Source organism: Anomaloglossus baeobatrachus, chromosome 4 (assembly GCF_048569485.1).
Source record: "Anomaloglossus baeobatrachus isolate aAnoBae1 chromosome 4, aAnoBae1.hap1, whole genome shotgun sequence".
NCBI lineage: Eukaryota > Metazoa > Chordata > Amphibia > Anura > Aromobatidae > Anomaloglossus > Anomaloglossus baeobatrachus.
In genome coordinates, this window is record NC_134356.1 from 635,425,722 (window position 1) to 635,447,735 (window position 22,014).

Here is a 22,014-nt window from a genome sequence, read left to right on the forward strand (position 1 = left end):
CAAAATTTGTTGGTAGTTTTCAGACTTCATAATGCCATGCACACGGTCAAGCAATCCAGTGCCAGGGGCAGCAAAGCAACCCCAAAACATCAGGGAACCTCCCCCATGTTTGACTGTAGGCACCGTGTTCTTTTCTTTGAATGCCTCTTTTTCTTTTCCTTGTAAACTCTATGTTGATGGCTTTTCCCAAAAAGCTCTACTTTTGTCTCATCTGACCAGAGAACATTCTTCCAAAATGTTTTAGGCTTTCTCAGGTAAGTTTTGGCAAATTCCAGCCTGGCTTTTTTATGTCTCGGGGTAAGAAGTGGGGTCTTCCTGGGTATCCTACCATACAGTTCCTTTTCATTCAGACGCCGACAGATAGTACGGGTTGACACTGTTTTACCCTCGGACTGCAGGGCAGCTTGAACTTGTTTGGATGTTAGTCGAGGTTCTTTATCCACCATCCGCACAATCTTGTGTTGAAATCTCTCGTCAATTTTTCTTTACCTTTCACATCTAGGGAGGTTAGCCACAGTGCCATGGGCTTTACACTTCTTGATGACACTGGGCACCGTAGACACAGGAACTTTCAGGTCTTTGGAGATGGACTTGTAGCCTTGAGATTGCTCATGCTTCCTCACAATTTGGATTCTCAAGTCCTCAGACAGTTCTTTGGTCTTCTTTCTTTTCTCCATGCTCAATGTGGTGCACACAAGGACACAGGACAGAGGTTGAGTCAACTTTAATCCATGTCAACTGGCTGCAAGTGTGATTTAGTTATTGCCAACACCTGTTAGGTGCCACAGGTAAGTTACAGGCGCTGTTAATTACACAAATTAGAGAAGCATCACATGATTTTTTAAACAGTGCTAATACTTTTGTCCACCCCCTTTTTTATGTTTGGTGTGGAATTATATCCAATTTGGCGTTATGACATATTTTTTTATTTTTTACATTGAAGACAAATTAAATGGATTAAATTAAATTAAATAGATAATAATACCAAAGAATTTGTGATTGCAATCATTTTCAGGAAGAAACTGAGTATTCTCTGACAGATTTGCAGGGGTGCCAATACTTTTGGCCAGCACTGTATGCATATGAAACACTAGACCCCCATTCTTCTTTTCTGTCTGTATTGTTTTCTGTCTTAAAGGTTATGTATGTGATCGATGACATCAATTTACACAATCTCAAAGCCCTAGGAGCAAAGTGCTTCCAGAGAGGTGCCCTTGTGAGCACCCAAAAATAATGTACATGGATAACATGCAGAATACTTGGGAGTACAGGGGTCACTTATAAATGGCTCAGGCTTGTAGTAAAACTACACGTGGGGCGTAAGTACTGAGATATGAACACATCTTCCATAACATATTCAGCGGTAGTGCCTGGATGTTGGACTGTTCAGTAGACTATAGTGGTGACCTCCATGATTGGCCCATGGTGATGTAGCAGGGGGCATCGTGGCAGAACAGGTCCCTTTAGTTTCTAAGCTGTTGGGGCAGTAGGTCAATCTTGGTAAATCCTTGGCGTGGAAGCTACAAGAAAGCATGTTCTTCTATTTAACTGCTCATAGTTCATTACTTTACATTGCTGGTTTGCCTGCTCCCTCTCATCCATAGGTTACCACTATTGGGTACGAGAATCTACATTTTTATTAGCAAAACGTAACACATTGTTTTTCTCTGATCTCAGTTGTCTAGAGAATTAGATGATGAATCTCTGATCCCCAGCAGTCCTGCCACCGAGACCTCGGACAACATCAGTCCTGTGGCCAGTCCTGTCCACACTGGGTGAGTGACAAGTAGGACGCAGCGGAGATCTCTGCTTTTCATTACAGTGCCATAGCTTAACATAGTGTATGTGGAGTTACGGGGGCTTTACACGGTAGCGATATCGCTAGCAATTTCTAGCGATATCGAGCGTGTAAGTACCCGCCCCCGTCGCGCATGTGATTGTTTGTGATCGCTGCCGTAGCGAACATTATCGCTACGCAGCGTCACACATACTTACCTGGTCGGCAGCGTCGCTGTGACTACCGAACAATCCCTCCTTGAAGGGGGAGGGACGTTCGGCATCACAGCGACGTCACCGCAACATCACTAAGCGGCCGGCCAATCAAAGCAGAGGGGCGGAGATGAGCAGGACGTAACATCCCGCCCACCTCCTTCCTTCCTCATTGTGGCCGGCGGCAGGTAAGGAGAGGTTCCTCGCTCCTGCGGTGTCACACATAGCGATAAACCACAACGCTAAACAACCCTTACCGATTTTTGACTTTGGGACGACCTCTCCATGGTGAACGATTTTCACCATTTTTGAGGTCGCCTAAGGTCGCTGGTAAGTATTACACGCTGCGATATCGTTAATGACGCCGGATGTGCGTCACTAACAACTTGACCCCGGCGACCAAACATTAACGATATCGTAGCGTGTAAAGCCCCCTTTAGTGGTATCACCCAAACGCCCCTCTGACACAGGACAAGACACCAGTATTATACCGTATTTTTCATTTTATAAGATGTACTGGATTATAAGACGCACCCCAAATTTAGAGATAAAGGTAAAAAAAGGGGGTCCAACTTATACTGGTGTGTTACCGGAGGAGGGGCGGCAGTGGTGTTGGAGCGAGGTCACAGGAAGCAGGGGCGGCACGATGCTGCAGGCGCTGTGGTGAGGCTGTGCTGGCTGCGGTGGAGCAGGGCGGTGCAGCGGGTGTCACAGATGCTTTGCCAGTAGTGTGGGCTTCAAAGAAATGGTGCCGAGAGTCAGCGTGTGCACAGATTGAGCTTTCGGCTCAATGACAAGCCGGGATCTCATCTACGCACGCGCCACCTCCGGGCGCCATTTTCCTTAAGTCCGCTGCTGGTAGATCAATGGGCCGGAGGCGGCGCATGCACCGATGAGAGATTTTGAGGCAAGAGTTCCATCTGTGCACGTGCCGGCTTCGGGCGCCATTATTTGAAGCCGGCACCACCAACAAAGCATCTGGGACACCCGCCGCACCGCCCTGCTCCACACATCCAGCACTGCAGCTGCTAGCACAGCCCCCACCGCAGCCGCCAGCACAACGCCCATTCTCCACCTCCCAGTAAGCTACATTCGCATTAAAGTGCGTCTTATACCTGGAAAAATGGTACATGGTAGGTTTTTTAGGTTTTTCATTTGGACCCTGAAACCTCAACTTACACATAAAACTTAATATTCAGAAAGGACTGTAATAAGTCACAAAGTCCTGACGAAAGAAGAGAGGGATCGGGCATTTTGCTATCAGCATGCACAATCTTTTATTCTCAAAAGAAAGCGGTCACTACCAAAGTGGTCTGAAAGCAGCTTATTCCCCTCCCAACTGCAAATTTGAATATGGGTACGGGCAGTGGCGTAACTAGAGTTGGATGGGCCCCGGTGCAAAGTTTAGACCTGGGCCCCCCCTCCACATAAACAGACACTTGGGGTAGGGGATAATGACACTGACACTCGGGGTACAGGATAATGAAGCTGACACTTGGCTCTCACCCACAGCACCCTGAAATCCCTCTATCAGCACCCAGCTTTCCTATGTTCTGATATTTATCTTGTCCTCAGCACCCAGCTTTCCCATATCAGAGCATGAGAAAGCTGGGTGCTGAGAGATGTATATCAGAACATGGGAAAGCTGGGTGCTGAGAGATGTATAGCAGAGCATGGGAAAGTTGGCTGCTGAGGGAAAGAGCCTTTTTCCCTCAGCACAAAACATTTCCATCCCATACTTGTATCTTTGTCCCCCCTGTATAAAGTTCTCAAAATACTATAACAGCCCCCACATAGCCTTCCAAATAATTGTATAAAGGGTCCCACATAACCCTTCATATATTAGAATGCAGATACATAGCCCTCCATATATTATAATGCACCCCCATAATCCTCCATGTATAAAGTAGCCCTTCAATTATAAAGCATTTCCCATAGTTCTCCATATATTAAAATTCACCCCATAGTTCTCCATATATTATACTGCACCACATAGTCCTCCATGTTTTATAATGCACTTCCATAGTCCGTGTATAAGGTAGCCTCCATAGTCCTCCATATATTATAATGTAGCCCCCATAGTCCTATATGTATTATAACACAACCCCATAAAACTTCAGATGGTTTTATGCAGCCCCATACTCCTCCATGTATAATTCACCCCTATATTCCATGTATAAGGTGTCCCCTCATTTTGTATTATACAGCCCCCCTCCCGTCCTCCATTTTAATGCAGCCCTATAGACCTCCAGTATAATGCAGCCTCATAGACCTCTATGTATACTACACCTCTATATTCAATGTATAAGGTGTCCTTCATGTTTATTATGCAGCCTCACCAGGCCTCCATATATAATAATGCAGCCAACCTCTCCAGGCCTCCATGTATAATATAGCAGCCAGCCTCCTAGGCCTCCATGTATAATATAGCAGCCAGCCTCCCCAGGCCTCCATGTATAATATAGCAGCCAGCCTCCCAGGCCTCCATGTATAATATAGCAGCCAGCCTCCCCAGGCCTCCATGTATAATAATGCAGCCAGCCTCCCCAGACCTCCATGTATAATAATGCAGCCAGCCTCCCCAGACCTCCATGTATAATAATGCAGCCAGCCTCCCCAGACCTCCATGTATAATAATGCAGCCAGCCTCCCCAGGCCTCCATGTATAATAATGCAGCCAGCCTCCCCAGGCCTCCATGTATAATAATGCAGCCAGCCTCCCCAGGCCTCCATGTATAATAATGCAGCCAGCCTCCCCAGGCCTCCATGTATAATAATGCAGCCAGCCTCCCCAGGCCTCCATGTATAATAATGCAGCCAGCCTCCCCAGGCCTCATGTATAATAATGCAGCCAGCCTCCCCAGGCCTCCATGTATAATAATGTTGCCAGCCTCCCCAGGCCTCATGTATAATAATGCTGTCAGCCTCCCCAGGCCTCCATCTATAATAATGCTGCCAGCCTCCCCAGGCCTCCATGTACAGTATCATGCAGCCTTCCCACCCCAGGCCTCCATGTACAGTATCAGGCAGCCTTCCCACCCCAGGCCTCCATGTACAGTATAATGCAGCCTCCCCACTCCAGGCCTCTGACCACCGTGTACTCACTTATATATATATAAAAAAAAAAACAAGTACTAACCGCTCTCCTCCTTCCACTGCTGCTCTGTCCTGACGTCTCCTTGTTCCACTGCTGCTGTACTCCCTGCTCTCCTCCTTCCACTGCTGCTCGTCCTCCCCTCTCCTCGTTCTCCCGGTGCTGCGGTCGGCGTCCTCCCTCCCTGCGCTCTGTGCACTCAGCACAGCAGTCGCACAGGAGTGACGTCACCGCGTAGGCACAGGGGGAGAATGATGATGCAGAGCGGCGCCGGCCGCTCTATGCTTCATTATTACTGTGCGCGGTGACGGGGGAGGGGGGCCCCGGTGCCGCCGCTGACATCGGGCAGGAGGGCCCGGTGTCGGGGGCGGCAGCGGGTCATATAGTGGGCGCGTGCACTGTGACAGATCAGCGCAGCTTCTCTCTCACTGAGAGGAGCTGGCTGCTGATCTGCCGGGTCCCCGCGGGCCCCAAACCGCCCGGGCCCGGTCGCGATGGCGACCGCTGCGACCGCGGTAGTTACGCCACTGGGTACGGGGGAGTCAAACGGAACAGCTACCTAAGTTGTTTGGCCACCTTTACGTTGGCCATAGGTGTCACATTGCCCAATTTATTTGGAAGCCATTGATAGTCTAATTTGTATGAGGGCCCCTTGTGATCATCAGATTAACTTTGGCCAAAACAGCCTATATGGACAAGTTCGGCTGATAGTCTAATGTGTATGGTGGCCCCAAACAGGTGATATCAGAGGAGATAAGGATATGACATGCCCGATTTCAGACTACCGATTCTTTTGTTCTACAAAGGATAAGCCACGAGTGATGTCTAACAGCGGCGCTCTTCTCTGCTAGAGAATACAGAGCGCTCAGCCAAGCGAGAGCTCCTGTGTATGGGAGAGTCAGGCGAAACAGTTGCCGGCAAAATGTTTGGGGAACATGAGACCACGGGCCCCATACACATTAGAAGAAAGTTGAGCAAATTTGCCGATTATGGGCAGAATGGACGAATTTCTTGTTCGCGTCATCTTCTTTTTATCATTTGGGAAAGGCCATCATACACATTGGATAATGTCGGGCAACATAGGGATCAGTCAGTAGGAACTCAATTGCCCGATCCTTTTGTTTGGCAGGAAGCTAAGGCGTTGCCTGACTGTGGCTTTTCCATAGAGAACACAGGAAGCCTCAGCCAAGATTGGGAGAGGTAGCTGTCTACTGAATGAATGGACAACTGAGGTGTGGACGCCGGGCCATGGGGCTTCCACACTCCTTCGCCAGAGAGAGTCTGTGTGTGGATCACTTCAGACAGGGTGTGTGGCACTTACTGTTCTCTTCAGGGTGGTATCAGTCGGTCCCCATAAAAGACGCAGTAGTGAAACACTTGCCACAGGAGTTCTATTGGCAACCATAACTTGGAACAGTTTATTTTCCTTCGCACCGTTATGACAGACATGGCCTCACTCCTATGGTCCTGCTGTATTTGTTCTTTGGTGTACTCCCTCTCAGCCCATCCCCGCTATCTTGGAATTAGTCCATAAGCAGCCGATCACTTGTGCCTCCTTTCCTCCACTGTTATCACCATTGTCCGCTTCTCTACCACGACGGCTCAAATCTCTAAGCCCATCAGGGTGAGCCGTAGGCTCCAGACCTTACGAGGATACCTCTGCGTTCCCTAGCCGGCCATCCGTCCATGCCGCATCTTTAGTCCATGAACCCTCGTGCAGAACTCACTCCTCACTAGGCCCGCCTCTCTAAGCAGCCCACTGGCCATCTGTCACTCTTCGACTCCTGACTCTCTAAGCCCGTTGGGGTGAGCAGTAGGCTCCGGACCTTACGAGGATACCTCTGAGTTCCCTGACCGACCCTCAGTCCTTGCCACATCTTTAGTCCACGAACCCTCGTGGAGAACTCACTCTTCACCAGGCCCGTCTCTCTAACAATCCCACTGTAAATCTGTCACTCTTCGACTCCTGACTCTCCAGTCCCGTCAGGGTGAGCCATAGGCTTCGGACCGTATGAGGATATCTCTGGGTTCCCTGACCGACCCTCAGTCCTTGCCACATCTTTAGTCCACGAACCCTCATGCAGAACTCACTCCTCACAGGCCCTTCTCTCTAACCAACCCACTGGCCACCTGTCACTCCTCCACTCCTGACTCTGAACCCCCTCCATACCGGGAAGTGTCCAACACTGTTTACATCTACTGAAACCTATGTCTTGCTAATACTGGGCACTAAACATTGTCAATACATTTGCATCACATTAAAAATTACATAAACATATTCTTTACATTATGGGTCCTCTACGCAAGGTGGCGCCGGCTGCTACACGGTCCCGGCTCTGCTACATCAAGGAACTGAGTTTTGCTAGCAGCTGTACTTAATAGTTCAACGTTTACAATACAGGGAAATAGCACAACACAATAGTTTTGGGGATGAATGCGACCACCACCTACACCACAACTATGGAAGGTGTATGGATGACGTCAGCTCAATGCTCCTTCAGGTGTCCACCTCTGGGGATAGTTTTTTTTTTTCTTACTTATCCTTAATCTTTTTGTAATTAGGTTTCAAAAACAATTTTGCAGTATTTACCTTCTATAGTTTGTGTCTATTGCTGACTGTAGAATGAGGTAACAGAGAATCTATCAGTGAGCTCGTTCTGCCGATCCAATGGGAGAGTGTCTAACTCACAGTTGCTTTATATTAGCTGCTGTCAGCTGGTTTATGACCATAGACCACATAACCCCATGTCTATTGCTGACTATAGAAGGAGGTAACAGAGAATCCATCAGTGAGCTCGTTCTGCCGATCCAATGGGAGAGTGTCTAACTCTCAATTGCTATTATTAGCTGCTCTCAGCTGGTTTATGACCATAGACCACATAACCCCCACGTCTATTATTATTATTATTATTATTACTATTTATTTATAGAGCACCATTGACTATTGCTGACTGTAGAAGGAGGTAACAGAGAATCTATCAGTGAGCTCGTTCTGCCAATCCAATGGGAGAGTGTTTAACTTTCGATTGCTTTTTATTAGCTGCTCTCAGCTGGTTTATGACCATAAACCATATAACCCCCGCGTCTATTATTATTATTATTATTATTTATTTATAGAGCACCATTGACTATTGCTGACTGTAGAAGGAGGTAGCAGAGAATCCATCAGTGAGCTCGTTCTGCCGATCCAATGGGAGAGTGTCTAAAGGCCCTGTCACACACACAGATAAATCTGTGGCAGATCTGCGACAGATCTGTGGTTGCAGTATAATTGTGGATAATCAGTGCCAGGTTTGTGGCTGTGTACAAATGGAACAATATGTCCATGATTTCACTGCAACCACAGATCTGCCAAAGATTTATCTCTGTGTGTGTGACAGGGGCTTAATTCTCAATTGCTTTTGTTAGCTGCTCTCAGCTCTTTATAACCATAGACCACATAACTCCCGCGTCTATTGCTGACTGTAGAAGGAGGTAACAGAGAATCCATCAGTGAGCTCGTTCTGCCGATCCAATGGGAGAGTGTCTAACTCTCAATTGCTTTTTTAGCTGCTTTCAGCTCTTTATGACCATAGACCACATCAAACCTTTTGATTTTTAGCCCTAAATACATGCATGGAAGTAAAAGCCCAGAGCTTTGGCTTCTACAAATGTATGGGGACTTGTCCTCAGCATGAAATCTATACTTTGCCTAAATAACTATCTAGAATAATAAAATACATGTTCCCAATTTGCACAGTCCTGGCAATAAGACAACACAAGACTTAAATAGGACAAGCTTGTCTGTACTGTGATGTATAAATATAGATGTGCACAGAAGAACAGGTTTATAGTAGGTGAATATTACAGAAAAGCAGCCGCACAATCTCAACAAGTATTGTGCCGCAGATGGTGTTTTCACATGCCGCCATCAGTGGCTGTCATAAATCTGCCTGAGAAACAAATGTTGGACGACTGCACGACGGATTATGCAACAAATATTCATGAATTTGCATCAAAGACAAAAGAAGCCTGGTACATATGGCGAGCGGGGACCGTGGAGGTGCAGAACCGATGCTGCCGCTTCATGTTCCAGGCCAGCTTTTATGTAGTTTATCTCTCATGCATTATATTATACACTCCTACATTGTGTCTCTGGAGTCAGGTAACTTTTCTGAATGAGCTGTCGTGTGTATACGAGGAATAACACTGGTTATGATCATGGTATAATTTGTATCCTGCAATTTTCACTATTTTTTTATATTTAATTTTTAGTTATCTCTGAGGTTGTGGATAGAGAATAGCTGCTATGATTTCTGCCATAGAAAGCATAGACCTGAGGGGTTCCTGTGCCCCTTCTGTATCTAGAACTTGTTCAGGAACTGCAGGCACCTGGAGGACATTATACAGCAGTACTGAGCAGTGTAGCTGTGCATCCAGCTCTGGAGTGAAATAAAACACTTACTAGAAAGCAGCAGCATGGATTACATCATACAGCAGTACTGAGCAGTGTAGCTGTGAATCCAGCTCTGGAGTGAAATAAAACACTTAATAGAAAACAGCAGCATGGATTACATCATACTGCAGTACTGAGCAATATAGCTGTGAATCCAGCTCTGGAGTGAAATAAAACACTTACTAGAAAGCAGTAGCATGGATTACATCATACTGCAGTACTGAGCAGTGTAGCTGTGAATCCAGCTCTGGAGTGAAATAAAACACTTACTAGAAAGCAGTAGCATGGATTACATCATACTGCAGTACTGAGCAGTGTAGCTGTGAATCCAGCTCTGGAGTGAAATAAAACACTTACTAGAAAGCAGTAGCATGGATTACATCATACTGCAGTACTGAGCAGTGTAGCTGTGAATCCGGTTCTGGTGTTAGCTAAAATACTTACTAGAAAGCAGCATTGTGAGTGTAATTGTGAATCTAGCTCTAGGGTAAGCTAAAACAACTATAACGCAGCAGCATAGAGGACATAATGCAGCAGCAGTACTGAGCAGTTTAGTGGTAAATCCTACTCTGGAATGAGATAAAACACTTACAAGAAAGTAGCAGCATGGAGGGCATCATACAGAAGTACTGAGTAGTGTAGCTGTGAATCCAGCTCTGGAGTGAAATAAAACACTTAATAGAAAGCAGCAGCATGGATTACATCATATAGCAGTACTGAGCAGTGTAGCTGTGAATCCGGTTCTGGTGTTAGCTAAAATACTTACTAGAAAGCTGCAGTGTGGAGGACATTATACAACATTACTGAGGAGTGTAATTGTGAATCTAGCTCTGGGGTGAGCTAAAACAACTATAACGCAGCCACATAGAGGACATAATGCAGCAGTACTGAGCAGTTTAGTGGTAAATCCTACTCTGGAATGAGATAAAACACTTACAAGAAAGTAGCCGTGTGGAGGCCATTATACAGCATTACTGATTAGTGTAATTGTGAATCTAGCTCTGGAGAAAGCATAGACCTGAGGGGTTCCTGTGCCCCTTCTGTATCTAGAACTTGTTCAGGAACTGCAGGCACCTGGAGGACATAATGCTGCAGTACTGAGCAGTGTAGCTGTGAATCCAGCTCTGGAGTGAAATAAAACACTTACTAGAAAGCAGTAGCATGGCTTACATCATACTGCAGTACTGAGCAGTGTAGCTGTGAATCTAGCTTTGAAGTGAGATAAAACACTTACTAGTAAGCAGTAGCATGGAGGACATCATACTTTAGTATTGAGCAGTGTAGCTGTGAATCCAGCTCTGGAGTGAAATAAAACACTTAATAGAAAGCAGCAGTATGGATTACATCATATAGCAGTACTGAGCAGTGTAGCCATGAATCCGGTTCTGGTGTTAGCTAAAACACTTACTAGAAAGCAGCCGTGTGGAGGCCATTATACAGCATTACTGATTAGTGTAATTGTGAATCTAGCTCTGGGGTGAGATAAAACAGCAGCATAGAGGACATAATACAGAAGTACTGAGCAGTTTAGCAGTAAATCCTGCTCTGGAGTGAGATAAAATACTTACTAGTATGCAGTAGTATGGAGGACATCATACTTCAGTACTGAGCAGTGTAGCTGTGAATCCGGTTCTGGTGTTAGCTAAAATACTTACTAGAAAGCAGCAGTGTGGAGGACATTATACAACATTACTGAGTAGTGTAATTGTGAATCTAGCTCTGGGGTGAGCTAAAACCATTATAAAGTAGCAGCATAGAGGACATAATGCAGCAGTACTAAGCAGTTTAGTGGTAAATCATGCTCTGGAATGAGATAAAACATTTACTAGAAAGTAGCAGCATGGAGGGCATCATACAGTAGTACTGAGTAGTGTAGCTGTGAATCTAGCTCTGGAGTGAGATAAAACACTTACTAGAAAGCGCCACGGAGGCCATCATATAGCAGTACGGAGCTGTGTTATTGTAAATCCACCTCTGGAAAGTAATAAAACACTAGTAAACAGTAGCATGGAGGACATCATACAGCAGTAATGAGTAGTGTAGCGGTGAATCTAGCTCTGGAGTGAGATAAAACACTTTCTAGAAAGCAGCATGGAGGCCATAACATAGCAGTACTGAGCAATGTAGTTGTGAATCCACCTCTAGAAACAAATGCAACACTTACTAGTAAGCAGAAGTATGGATGACATCATACATCAGTAATCAGTAGTGTAGCTGTGAATTTAGCTCTAGAGTGAGATATAACACTTACTAGAAAGCACCATGGAGGACATCATACAGCAGTACTGTGTAGTGTAGTTGTGAATCCACCTCTGGAGTGAAATAAAACACTTACTAGTAAGCAGTAGCATGGAAGACATTATACAGCAGTACTGAAAAGTATAGCTGTGAATCCACCTCTGGAGTGAAATAACACTTACTAGCAGCAGTATGAAGGACTTCATATAGCAGTACTGAATAGTGTAGCTGTGAATCCACCTCTGGAGCGCTCACAGTAAGAAGAAGCAAATCGGCACTCACCCGAGGTAGTGAAAAACAGTCCTTTATTTCATATGGGCGAAAGGAACAGCGTGAAGCAAGGATGACGGCTGCCGTTTCACGCTTGGACTAGCGCTTCTACGGGTCCATCTCTGGAGTGAAATAAAACACTTACTAGTAAGCAGTAGCATGGAGGACATCATATAGCGGTACTGAATGGTGTAGCTGTGAATCCACCTCTGGAGAGAAATACAACACTTACTAGTAAGCAGTAGCATGGAGGACATCATATAGCAGTGCTGAATGGTGTAGCTGTGATCCACCTATGGAGAAAAATAAAACACTTACTAGTAAGCAGTAGCAGGGAGGACATTATATAGCAGTACTGAATGGTGTAGCTGTGATCCACCTATGGAGAGAAATAAAACACTTACTAGTAAGCAGTAGCATGGAGGACATCATATAGCAGTACTGAATGGTGTAGCTGTGAATCCACCTCTGGAATGAAATAAAACACTTACTAGTAAGCAGTAGCAGGGAGGACATCATATAGCAGCACTGAATGGTGTAGCTGTGAATCCACCTCTGGAGAAAAATAAAACACTTACTAGTAAGCAGGAGCATGGAGGACATCATACGGTAGTACAGAATAGTATAGCTGTGAATCCACCTCTGGAGATAAATAAAACACTTACTAGTAAGCAGTAGCATGGAGGACATCATACAGCAGTACTGAATGGTGTAGCTGTGAATCCACCTTTGGAGAGACACCCCCCCCCCCACTTAATAGTAAACAGTAGCATGGAGAACATCATATAGCAGTACTGAGTAGTGCAGCTGTGAATCTACCTCTGGAGTGAAATAAAACACTTACTAGTAAGCAGTAGCATGGAGGACATCATATAGCAGTACTGAGTAGTGCAGCTGTGAATCTACCTCTGGAGTGAAATAAAACACTTACTAGTAAGCAGTAGCATGGAAGACATTATATAGCAGTACTGACTGGTGTAGCTGTGATCCACCTATGGAGAGAAATAAACCACTTTTACTAGTAAGCAGTAGCATGGAGGACATCATGCAGCAGTACTGAGTAGTGTAGCTGTGAATCCAGCTCTGGAGTGAGATAAAACACTAGAACTCACGATCTGTCTTCTTTTGCTCTGCTCTTCACCTTCTCATTGACTTCAATAGTGGTCTATTTTCCAGCTGAATTTATGTATTCTGCACAGCACAGTAGGTACAAAAGACAGTTCTGAACCAGAGATGTGTATAGATGATGTTAGCAAGATGGCGGCGACCACTAACTGGGGAAGAAGGGAAGGGATACTGACATCAGAGCAGCTACAGGGAGAGAGAGGGGTCAATCTTCTAAAAAGGGCAAACCTTATTACATATACACAATGACCACAATATAATGATGACAATACAATCCTGCATATATCTTGTGCTATTTAATTGTTGAAATTACTTTCTGCTGCAGATTTTTAGTCAGTTTTATGGTTGATGCCCGGGGTGGATCGATGCGTGGAAGCCGCCACAATGGTCTGAGGGTCATCATACCACCTAGGACTTGTGCTGCACCCACCAGAATAACATGTCGCCTTGTAAAACCCCAAAAGCTGAACTGCCCACCTCCGCTGGGTGAGGAAGAGGGTCTGACCAGCAGGATCATCGCTCTAGGCCCAACTGGGGCTCAGTTTCTTAGGTGGGTTCCTTAGTGTTGTATCGCCATCTTTAATATTTAGCACTTTTTCCTAATCATCTTACTTATGCATACATTTCACTCCCATTCTTGTAGCCCGGTGGTCGTGGAGATCCCTCACTTTTCTTCGGTGGGTCGCGGTGATCGAGAACTGGTTATCTTGCGCAGTGATAACGGGTCAGTGTGGAAGGAACATCAGAACCGATATGGGAAGGAGTATCTGGAGGAGGCACTGAGTGGTATGGATGAAGGTAAGATGTAGGCCTTAGCCAAAAGAAAGGCTTATGCTTCACTATACAGAAGAATACATATTGATTTGTGTTCTGAATCCTTATATTAGCTTCCATATCTTATGGTTGGGTAATAATTTTAGACACACCCATTTTTAAAGGGTTATTCACCTCTTTATAAAAGGGTATCGTTGGATGGTGCTTGTAAATACAATCAATTTTGCAATTTACTGCTTGTTAAAATTTTCAGCCGTTCTGGAGATATTAACACTTTTGTTTTTGTTTGTCACTTGTTGCCTTGGAAACCGACCACCGCTGCTAGACAGCAGAAGATGTGCAATGTTTACAACTTCCTTTCCAAGATATTTGTAAGCACTATATTAAAGCTTGTCAGGTCGCTGGAGCACAGTGTTACCTTCTAATCCCAGCCAGCTTCAGCAAAGTGCTTACTAGCTAGTCATCAGTAAAGGTCGGTCTCCTAGGCAACCAGTTGTAAACAAAAGAAAAGTGTTAATATCTCAAAAACGGCTGAAAATGTTAATAAGCAGTAAATTGCAAAAGTGCTTGTTTTTACAAGCATTATCCGACAATACCCATGTTTAAAATTTGGAATAACCCTTTAAATTTTGGATTCCCCCAATAGTAAGCAAATTACAGCATTTGTCATTACGCGGCCTACTACCGATCAACTATAATCTGTAGAAAGGCCTGGCCGCAGGTGTTTACTATACCTATGACAGAAGATAAAGCATTGCATAGCTCCCTTTGAAATCACTGTGCCTTCTAAGTATTACATGGATGAGTTGAGTCCTATAGAGCAAGCAGGACTGTTGCAGCTGTTGATGGTCGTGAGCAGAGAAGTCATTAAATCAGTAATTCCTAAAAGGGTACTTAAGAAAGGGGTTTTTTTTTAATACCAGAATAACTTTTTTAAATGGTTGCATTAATATACTGTATATTGTTGGACAGTTTATATTTTTGGGCAAGTGGTTTTAGTGTTGTATGACTTTTCTACTACACTTGCTATATACTGCTTTGCCATCAGCAGCATATCCTGTCTCAGGCTAGGCCCACATACAGTACAGACCAAAAGTTTGGACACACCGTCTTATTCAAAGACTCTGAAAATTGTAGATTCACATTGAAGGCATCAAAACTATGAATTAAAACATGTGGAATGAAATACTTAACAAAAAAGTGTGAAACAACTGAAAATATGTCTTATATTCTAGGTTCTTCAAAGTAGCCACCTTTTGCTTTGATTACTGCTTTGCACACTCTTGGCATTCTGTTGATGAGCTTCAAGAGGTAGTCACCGGAAATGGTTTTCCAACAGTCTTGAAGGAGTTCCCAGAGATGCTTAGCACTTGTTGGCCCTTTTGCCTTCACTCTGCGGTCCAGCTCACCCCAAACCATCTCGATTGGGTTCAGGTCTGGTGACTGTGGAGACCAGGTCATCTGGCGTATCACCCCATCACTCTCCTTCTAAGTCAAATAGCCCTTACACAGCCTGGAGGTGTGTTTGGGGTCATTGTCCTGTTGAAAAATAAATGATGGTCCAACTAAATGTAAACCGGATGGAATAGCATGCCGCTGCAAGATGCTGTGGTAGCCATGCTGGTTCACTATGCCTTCAATTTTGAATAAATCCCCAACAGTGTCACCAGTAAAGCACCCCCCACACCATCACACCTCCTCCTCCATCCTTCACGGTGGGAACCAGCCATGTAGAGTCCATCCGTTCACCTTTTCTACAAAGACACGGTGGTTGGATCCAAAGATCTCAAATTAGGACTCATCAGACCAAAGCACAGATTTCCACTGGTCTAATGTCCATTCCTTGTGTTCTTTAGCCCAAACAAGTCTCTTCTGCTTGTTGCCTGTCCTTAGCAGGGGTTTCCTAGCAGCTATTTTACCATGAAGGCCTGCTGCACAAAGTCTCCTCTTAACAGTTGTTCTAGAGATGAGAAGGTGTGTCCAAACTTTTGGTCTGTACTGTACACATTAGGTAAAAGTCAATGTTGATCTTGCGTCTCAGCAGAATTTCATATGTCAAACAATATACATATATATATATATGCATGTAGCTGCTCCAAAGACAAGCCCAGCAACACCTTTACATGGCCGTTTGAATTGACATGAAAATGAGGCTAAAGAGGTATTTGTAGATCTGAAACCTCTGTCACTCCAGCTCTATTTCCCACCCAGCGCTGCAAACTCTTACTTGACTGACAACTCCTTTGCCTTAAGTCACACAGCATACAGGGTAGAGACTGTCAGTGAAGCAGGAGGCGGCCATCCTGGGCGGGGAATAGAACTGGCGTGACAGAGGCTTCAGATCTAGACCCTATTTTCCCGAAAATAAGCCCTAGTAGGATTTTAGGAGCTTTTTTGAGTATGCTTACACTATAAACCCAACCCCAAAAACAAGCCCTATTTCTGGTTTCATGAAGAAGTGTCCAAGCAGCTAAAAAAGGTTAAAGAATACAGCAGGACTCTTCATCAAAGAAAGAAGACACCCCAAAAAGAAAGCAGACCCCCCCTCCCAAAAAAAAAATAAAGTGAATAGGGTTCCAGCAACTTATCTCCATAAAAGCAGGTTTCATAGTTTAAAAAAAACCATATCCATGTCGACAGGGTTACCAAAAGAACCCCCCCCAAAAAAAATTGTAATCACCGGGCCCCAAACAATTACAGTTGACAAGTGCCGATGGTGGATGGGCTCTCACACAGAGATCTGCATCACTTTCAGGTCCCTCGCCGTCCCAACTGTATTGCACTGCAGCTCTCACAAACAGATCGGGTACCAGCATCACTCCGCAAGAGCCAACCACTGTAGAATGCAGGGGGACCTGACAGTGACGCAGATCTGTATGTGAGAGCCCATTCACCTGCTAACTGTAGTTGTTTGGGGTGCAATTCTTTCAGGTGGTGTTTGCTTTTCTTTTTGATGGAGAATAATAAATTTTAAGCAGGTAATTTTAAACCTTTGTAAATATAGTCTGTACCCACCACTATAGGACGGTTCTGCACCATAAGAATAGCAGATCAGATAAAAAAATGTGCATCTGAACCAGTAATAGGAGGAACACAAAAAGTTCATGTTCCCGAATGTGATGACATAATTATATTTAAATAAAAGTTGATTTTTTTTTTGTTAAAAAATAAATGTGGTTTGTTGTTCATGGGAAAATATAAGACATTCCCTGAAAATAAGCCCCGATGCATGTTTCAGAGCTAAAAATAATATAAGACCTTGTTTTATTTTCAGGAAAACACAGGTAGCTCTTTAGCCTAATTTGCATAATAATTAAAAGTCTGATTTCTCAGTAATAGAGGAACGGTCTAGGCATGTAAAGGTACTGCTGGACTTGTCATTGAAAGAGCTACATGCACTTATAAATAGTTTTGAGTGTGACTTCTTGCTGAGAGATTCCCTTTAAGGGTATACTCACATAGTGTTCATTGGACAATGCACTAGAAAACTAGTGTCAAAGATATCCATAAGCCTCCATTTACCTGTTGAAGGTCCCTTTGGCCGTGGTAGGCCTGGTTTATGTTAGTATACTGTTGTAATTGCTTGTTCTAACCTTATGGCATTACGCTCTGCTCTATGTCACTGCTCTCAGAGTTGGAGAGTGAAGAGGAGTTACATAAGAAGCGCCTTTGTCGTATTGTCACCACCGATTTTCCACTATACTTTGTGGTGATGTCACGGGTATGTCAAGACTGTGAACTCATCGGGCCAGAAGGGGGAGTCCTGAAAAGCCGGCTCGTACCCCAAGTTCAAGCCACCTTCCCGCCAACAGCTGTAACCAAGAAAGTGAAGTTGTCCCTGCAAGTAAGTAGCACCCAAAAGCCCTATATGAAAGACTATTGCCAAGCTAGGGCTTCACGGCCATAATAGTCATGTGACATGAAGACCTACTATGGTGAGACCCTTCCAAAAAAACAACATTGTTCGATTTTTAGTAATATTTGACCTTTGGTGCCCTTTTAGGCTCAGCCTGTGCCAGATGATCTGGTTTCTCGGTTGCTTGGAAATCAGGCAACTTTTGGTCCCATTTGCACGGTGGAACCGAGACGGAGGAAATTTCACCGGCCAATTGGTCTGCGCATACCCCTGCCACCATCTTGGAAAGATAACCCCCGAGACAGTGGAGAGGGGGACACCACCAGTCTGAGGCTCCTATGCAGCGTCACAGGTGAAGGATCTGGGGCTGATAAGACCATTTCTCTTGATTAAAGCCTTCATGCTCTTATGTGACATTTTCTTCTCCTACTCATCAGGTGGAACAGCTCCTGCTCAGTGGGAGGACATTACCGGGACTACTAAATTAGTATATGCCAATGAATGTGCCAATTTTACAACCAATGTTTCCGCCAGGTAACACAGACTTGTATGACCCTTAGAGACCCTCATTCTAGCCGTTCTCTTCTTATAAGAGCTCCTTATCCCATCTCGGCAGGTTCTGGCTCTCGGACTGTCCCCGCACGGCTGAGGCAGTTTCCTTCTCCACCCAGCTCTACAAGGAACTTAGTGCCGTTCCGTATACTGCACGATTCGTAGTGTTTGCCAAAATGGCAGATGGAAGGGAAGGACGTCTACGATGCTATTGTATGACAGGTGACAAGCTGGAGAAGACTCTGGAGCAGCACGAGAACTTTTCAGAGGTGGCACGTAGCCGGGACATCGAGGTATACAGAAGACTAGCTTATCCACAGATTAGGTCCCCTCTGTTTCCAGACGCCATTATATCTAGAACTTTAAGGAGTCTTTCTTTGATGGTGGATCACAAACAACCCGAAAGTGTACTATAATGGATGATAGCAACTTGGTTTAGGTGTGGACCAAATATGTTCTGATGTTTGGAGACAATTAGTGGCCTGGCTGATATGACTAGAAAATGCCTCCCATGCCGGATACATGATATGATGTGAATATATCCTTTAGGCTCAGGCTTACAATCTGGTCGATAATCTTTGGCCATTAGGTAGGAACCCTGAGAACAACCTCCTACCCGCCAGCATCAATGGCTTTTCCTTTGATTAGCCAGCCTGTTTGTCACACTGAGTTTTGCACAAAACTCGCTGACTGTAATGTGAACAGAGCCTGACGCCGCCAAGACAGAGTCTGAGACTCCTTCTGTTGGTTTCTCTGGTGTTTCAGATCAACACAGGCTCATTCATAGACAGGCTAGCAAGAGTTAAGCTCTGCTAACCTGCTCGTTAGGCTTCCTGGATCACATGTTGTAAGGAATCTATTCACTTCTGTTCTTCTCATTTTTAGGCTGGAGGAAATCTTCCACCCATGCCAACTATAGCTTATGCTATCCAAAAAAAAATCCAAGAAAAATCCAGCAATCCCAAATGATAAAAAATTCCAAAACTTTATTTCACATTTTAAAATTCCATGGTTAGGACTCCATTAAAAGGGAAACAGATGATGCGTTTCGGATCCAACAGATCCTTACTCAAATCATTCATATGCTATGTTTGTCTTTGAGTTGTGGTGTCCCAGATTTGCTGGAGAGAGTTGCTTTGTGCTTGGTGTTCTTGTGGAGTTACCTGTCGTCTTGTTGTTTCTACTCTGCTCTTGTTTTCCTCCTAATCTCTTATTGTCTTATACCACTGCGTGTCTGTGGTGTGTGACAGAGTTTTGGTTTCCCCTGTTTGTCTATTTCTGTGTGTTAATTCACACTCCTGTCCCGCACCCCCTCCCTTCCTGAAAGAGGGGTATAAGATCAGGGCTGGTCAGGAGCAGGGCCGGGAATGAGACTCAGACATCCTCACCATTAGGGGTATCTCTGAGAATAGGGATAACACAGGGTCCCCTAGTCTGAGGGTCAGCTTAGGGGACCTGGTTTCCCTCTATCCACATAGTCCCTTGTGATAATGTTGTGATGTCACATGTCTCAAGGATGACGTCTCACTAAGGCCACCAGGCGCAATCCGGCAAATTGGTAAAAAAAACAAGATCCGGCGCCTGATCCATTTTTCTCTCATAGACTTGTATTAGCGCCGAATTGCGACTCATGGCCTCACGTTTCATCCGTCGTACGACGGATCCGACAAAAATTGTCTGTGCGGCCACCAGATGCAACGCAGAATATAACGTTTTTTGGGACCTGTGAAAAAACGGAAGGCGACGAATCTGGCGCCGTCTGTCTTTTTATACAATGAAAGCCTATGGGTGCCGGGTCTGTTGTCATCCGTCAAATGACGGAATCAGGTGACGGATCTGTCTTTTAGCAACAGAGCATGCTCAGATGTGTAAATTCCTTTCTGGTTAGAAAACATCTCTCTGTCAATGTCGGTTAATGTCTCTCTGCCTGTCCGTCGGTCTCTCTATCTGTCGATGTCGGTCGGTCTCTCCCTCTCACCCCCTCTCTCATACTCACCGATCACCGAAGCGGCGTGGCGCTGCACAGCTGTCACACTGCTCCGGCGACCTCTCCTGCTTTTGAAAAAGCCGTCCGCTCATTATTCCATCTCGTATTCACTGCTTTCCCCACCCACCGGCGCCTATGATTGGTTGCAGTCAGACACACCCCCACGCTGAGTGACAGCTGTCTCACTGCAACCAATCACAGCTGTGGGTGGGCGGGTCCATATCTTGCAGTAAAATAAATAAATAATTTTAAAAAAAACTACGTGCGGTCCCCCCAATTTTTATACCAGCCAAGGTAAAGCCACACGGCTGAAGGCTGGTATTCTCGGGATGGGGAGCCCCACGTTATGGGATGCCGCCCAGCCTAAAAATATCAGCCAGCAGCCGCCCGGAAATGCTGCATTCTTTAGATGCGACAGTCCCGGGACTCTACCTGGCTCATGCCGATTACCCTGGTGCGGTGGCGATCGGGGTGATAAGGAGTTAATGGCAGCCCATAGCTGCCACTAAGTCCTAGGTTAGTGATGGCAGGCATGTATGAGACACCTTCCATGATTAACCTGTAGTGAAAGTAAATAAACACATGCACCAAAAAATCCTTTATTTGGAATAAAAAAACAAAAAAAACACCCTCTTTCACCACTTTATTAAAATCCTTAAATATCCCTCCAGGTCCGGCGTAATCCATACGAGGTCCCACGACGCTTTCAGCTCTGCTACATCGGAAGCTGACAGGAGCGGCAGTAGAGCACCACCGCTCCTGTGAGCTCCACGGAGAAACTGAAGTGAGTTGCTCTGTCAGTGATGACGTCACTCAGGTTACCCGCGGCCACAGCTGGATTCTCGGTACAAACTGCTACAATGGATCTGTTTTTTTAACGGATCTGTCCCATCAGTTATACCACAATCTCCCAACGCATCCATCACATCAGTCACAAAACGGATTGTGACTGATGGATAAAGACGGAAGTGTGAAAGCAGCCTAAACCGGCTAATCAAAAAGAGAACCACAGATGCTAGGAGGTAACAGGCGGTTCTCAGGGCTCCCGTCTGGCGGCTCAAGTCTGACCCGGTCCCGCAAATCAATTTGCACCAACATATTAGTAATTCGCAGTGATTCCGATTTAGCAGGACCCTATGTGCGCCAGGCCAATTTTTCTTTAAAGATATCCAACCCATTAATACCGCTCACATCCCTAAGCCCTGCCAACCTAATGCGTTTAATTCACAAGTAGTGCTTATGACCCCTTCAAAATCAATACAGACCTCAAGCCCTAAAATTAATACAAATTTAGTCCCTAAGGCTAGGTTCACACTTCCGTTAAATTGTATCAGTCACAATCCACTGCTCTGGTAAACAACGGAATCCGTTTGGCGGATTCTGTTGTTCCCATAGACTTGTATGAGCAGCGGATTGTGACTGATGATGCTGCGTTGCACCCTCCGCCCGATCAGTCGTAGCATGACTGACCGCGGAGCGGAAGGAACGCAGCCTGTAACGTTTTTTGAGCAGCGCAATCCGTAGAATTTCGCTGCGCATGCTCTCTCTGGCTCCCTGCACACGTAACCAGGATACACATCGGGTTACTAAGCAATGCGCTTTGGTTAGTTACCCGATATTTACACTGGTTACGTGTGCAGGGAGCCAGCGCTAAGCGGTGTACGCTGGTAACCAAGGTAAATATCGGGTAACCA

The 22,014-nt window shown here is 45.2% G+C and overlaps 1 protein-coding gene across 6 annotated transcripts in view; it reads left to right on the forward strand.

Moving 5' to 3' along the window:
- ANK1 (ankyrin 1) overlaps positions 1–22,014 on the forward strand; it is a 412,403-nt gene that overhangs the window by 304,582 nt on the left and 85,807 nt on the right. For all 6 annotated transcript variants that reach the window (XM_075346407.1, XM_075346412.1, XM_075346408.1 and 3 more), the window contains 7 exons: positions 1,678–1,775; positions 13,477–13,701; positions 13,795–13,949; positions 17,558–17,769; positions 17,929–18,133; positions 18,219–18,315; positions 18,398–18,626. In XM_075346407.1, the coding sequence (XP_075202522.1) occupies positions 1,678–1,775; positions 13,477–13,701; positions 13,795–13,949; positions 17,558–17,769; positions 17,929–18,133; positions 18,219–18,315; positions 18,398–18,626 (1,221 nt within the window). The remainder of the gene's footprint in view (positions 1–1,677; positions 1,776–13,476; positions 13,702–13,794; positions 13,950–17,557; positions 17,770–17,928; positions 18,134–18,218; positions 18,316–18,397; positions 18,627–22,014) is intronic.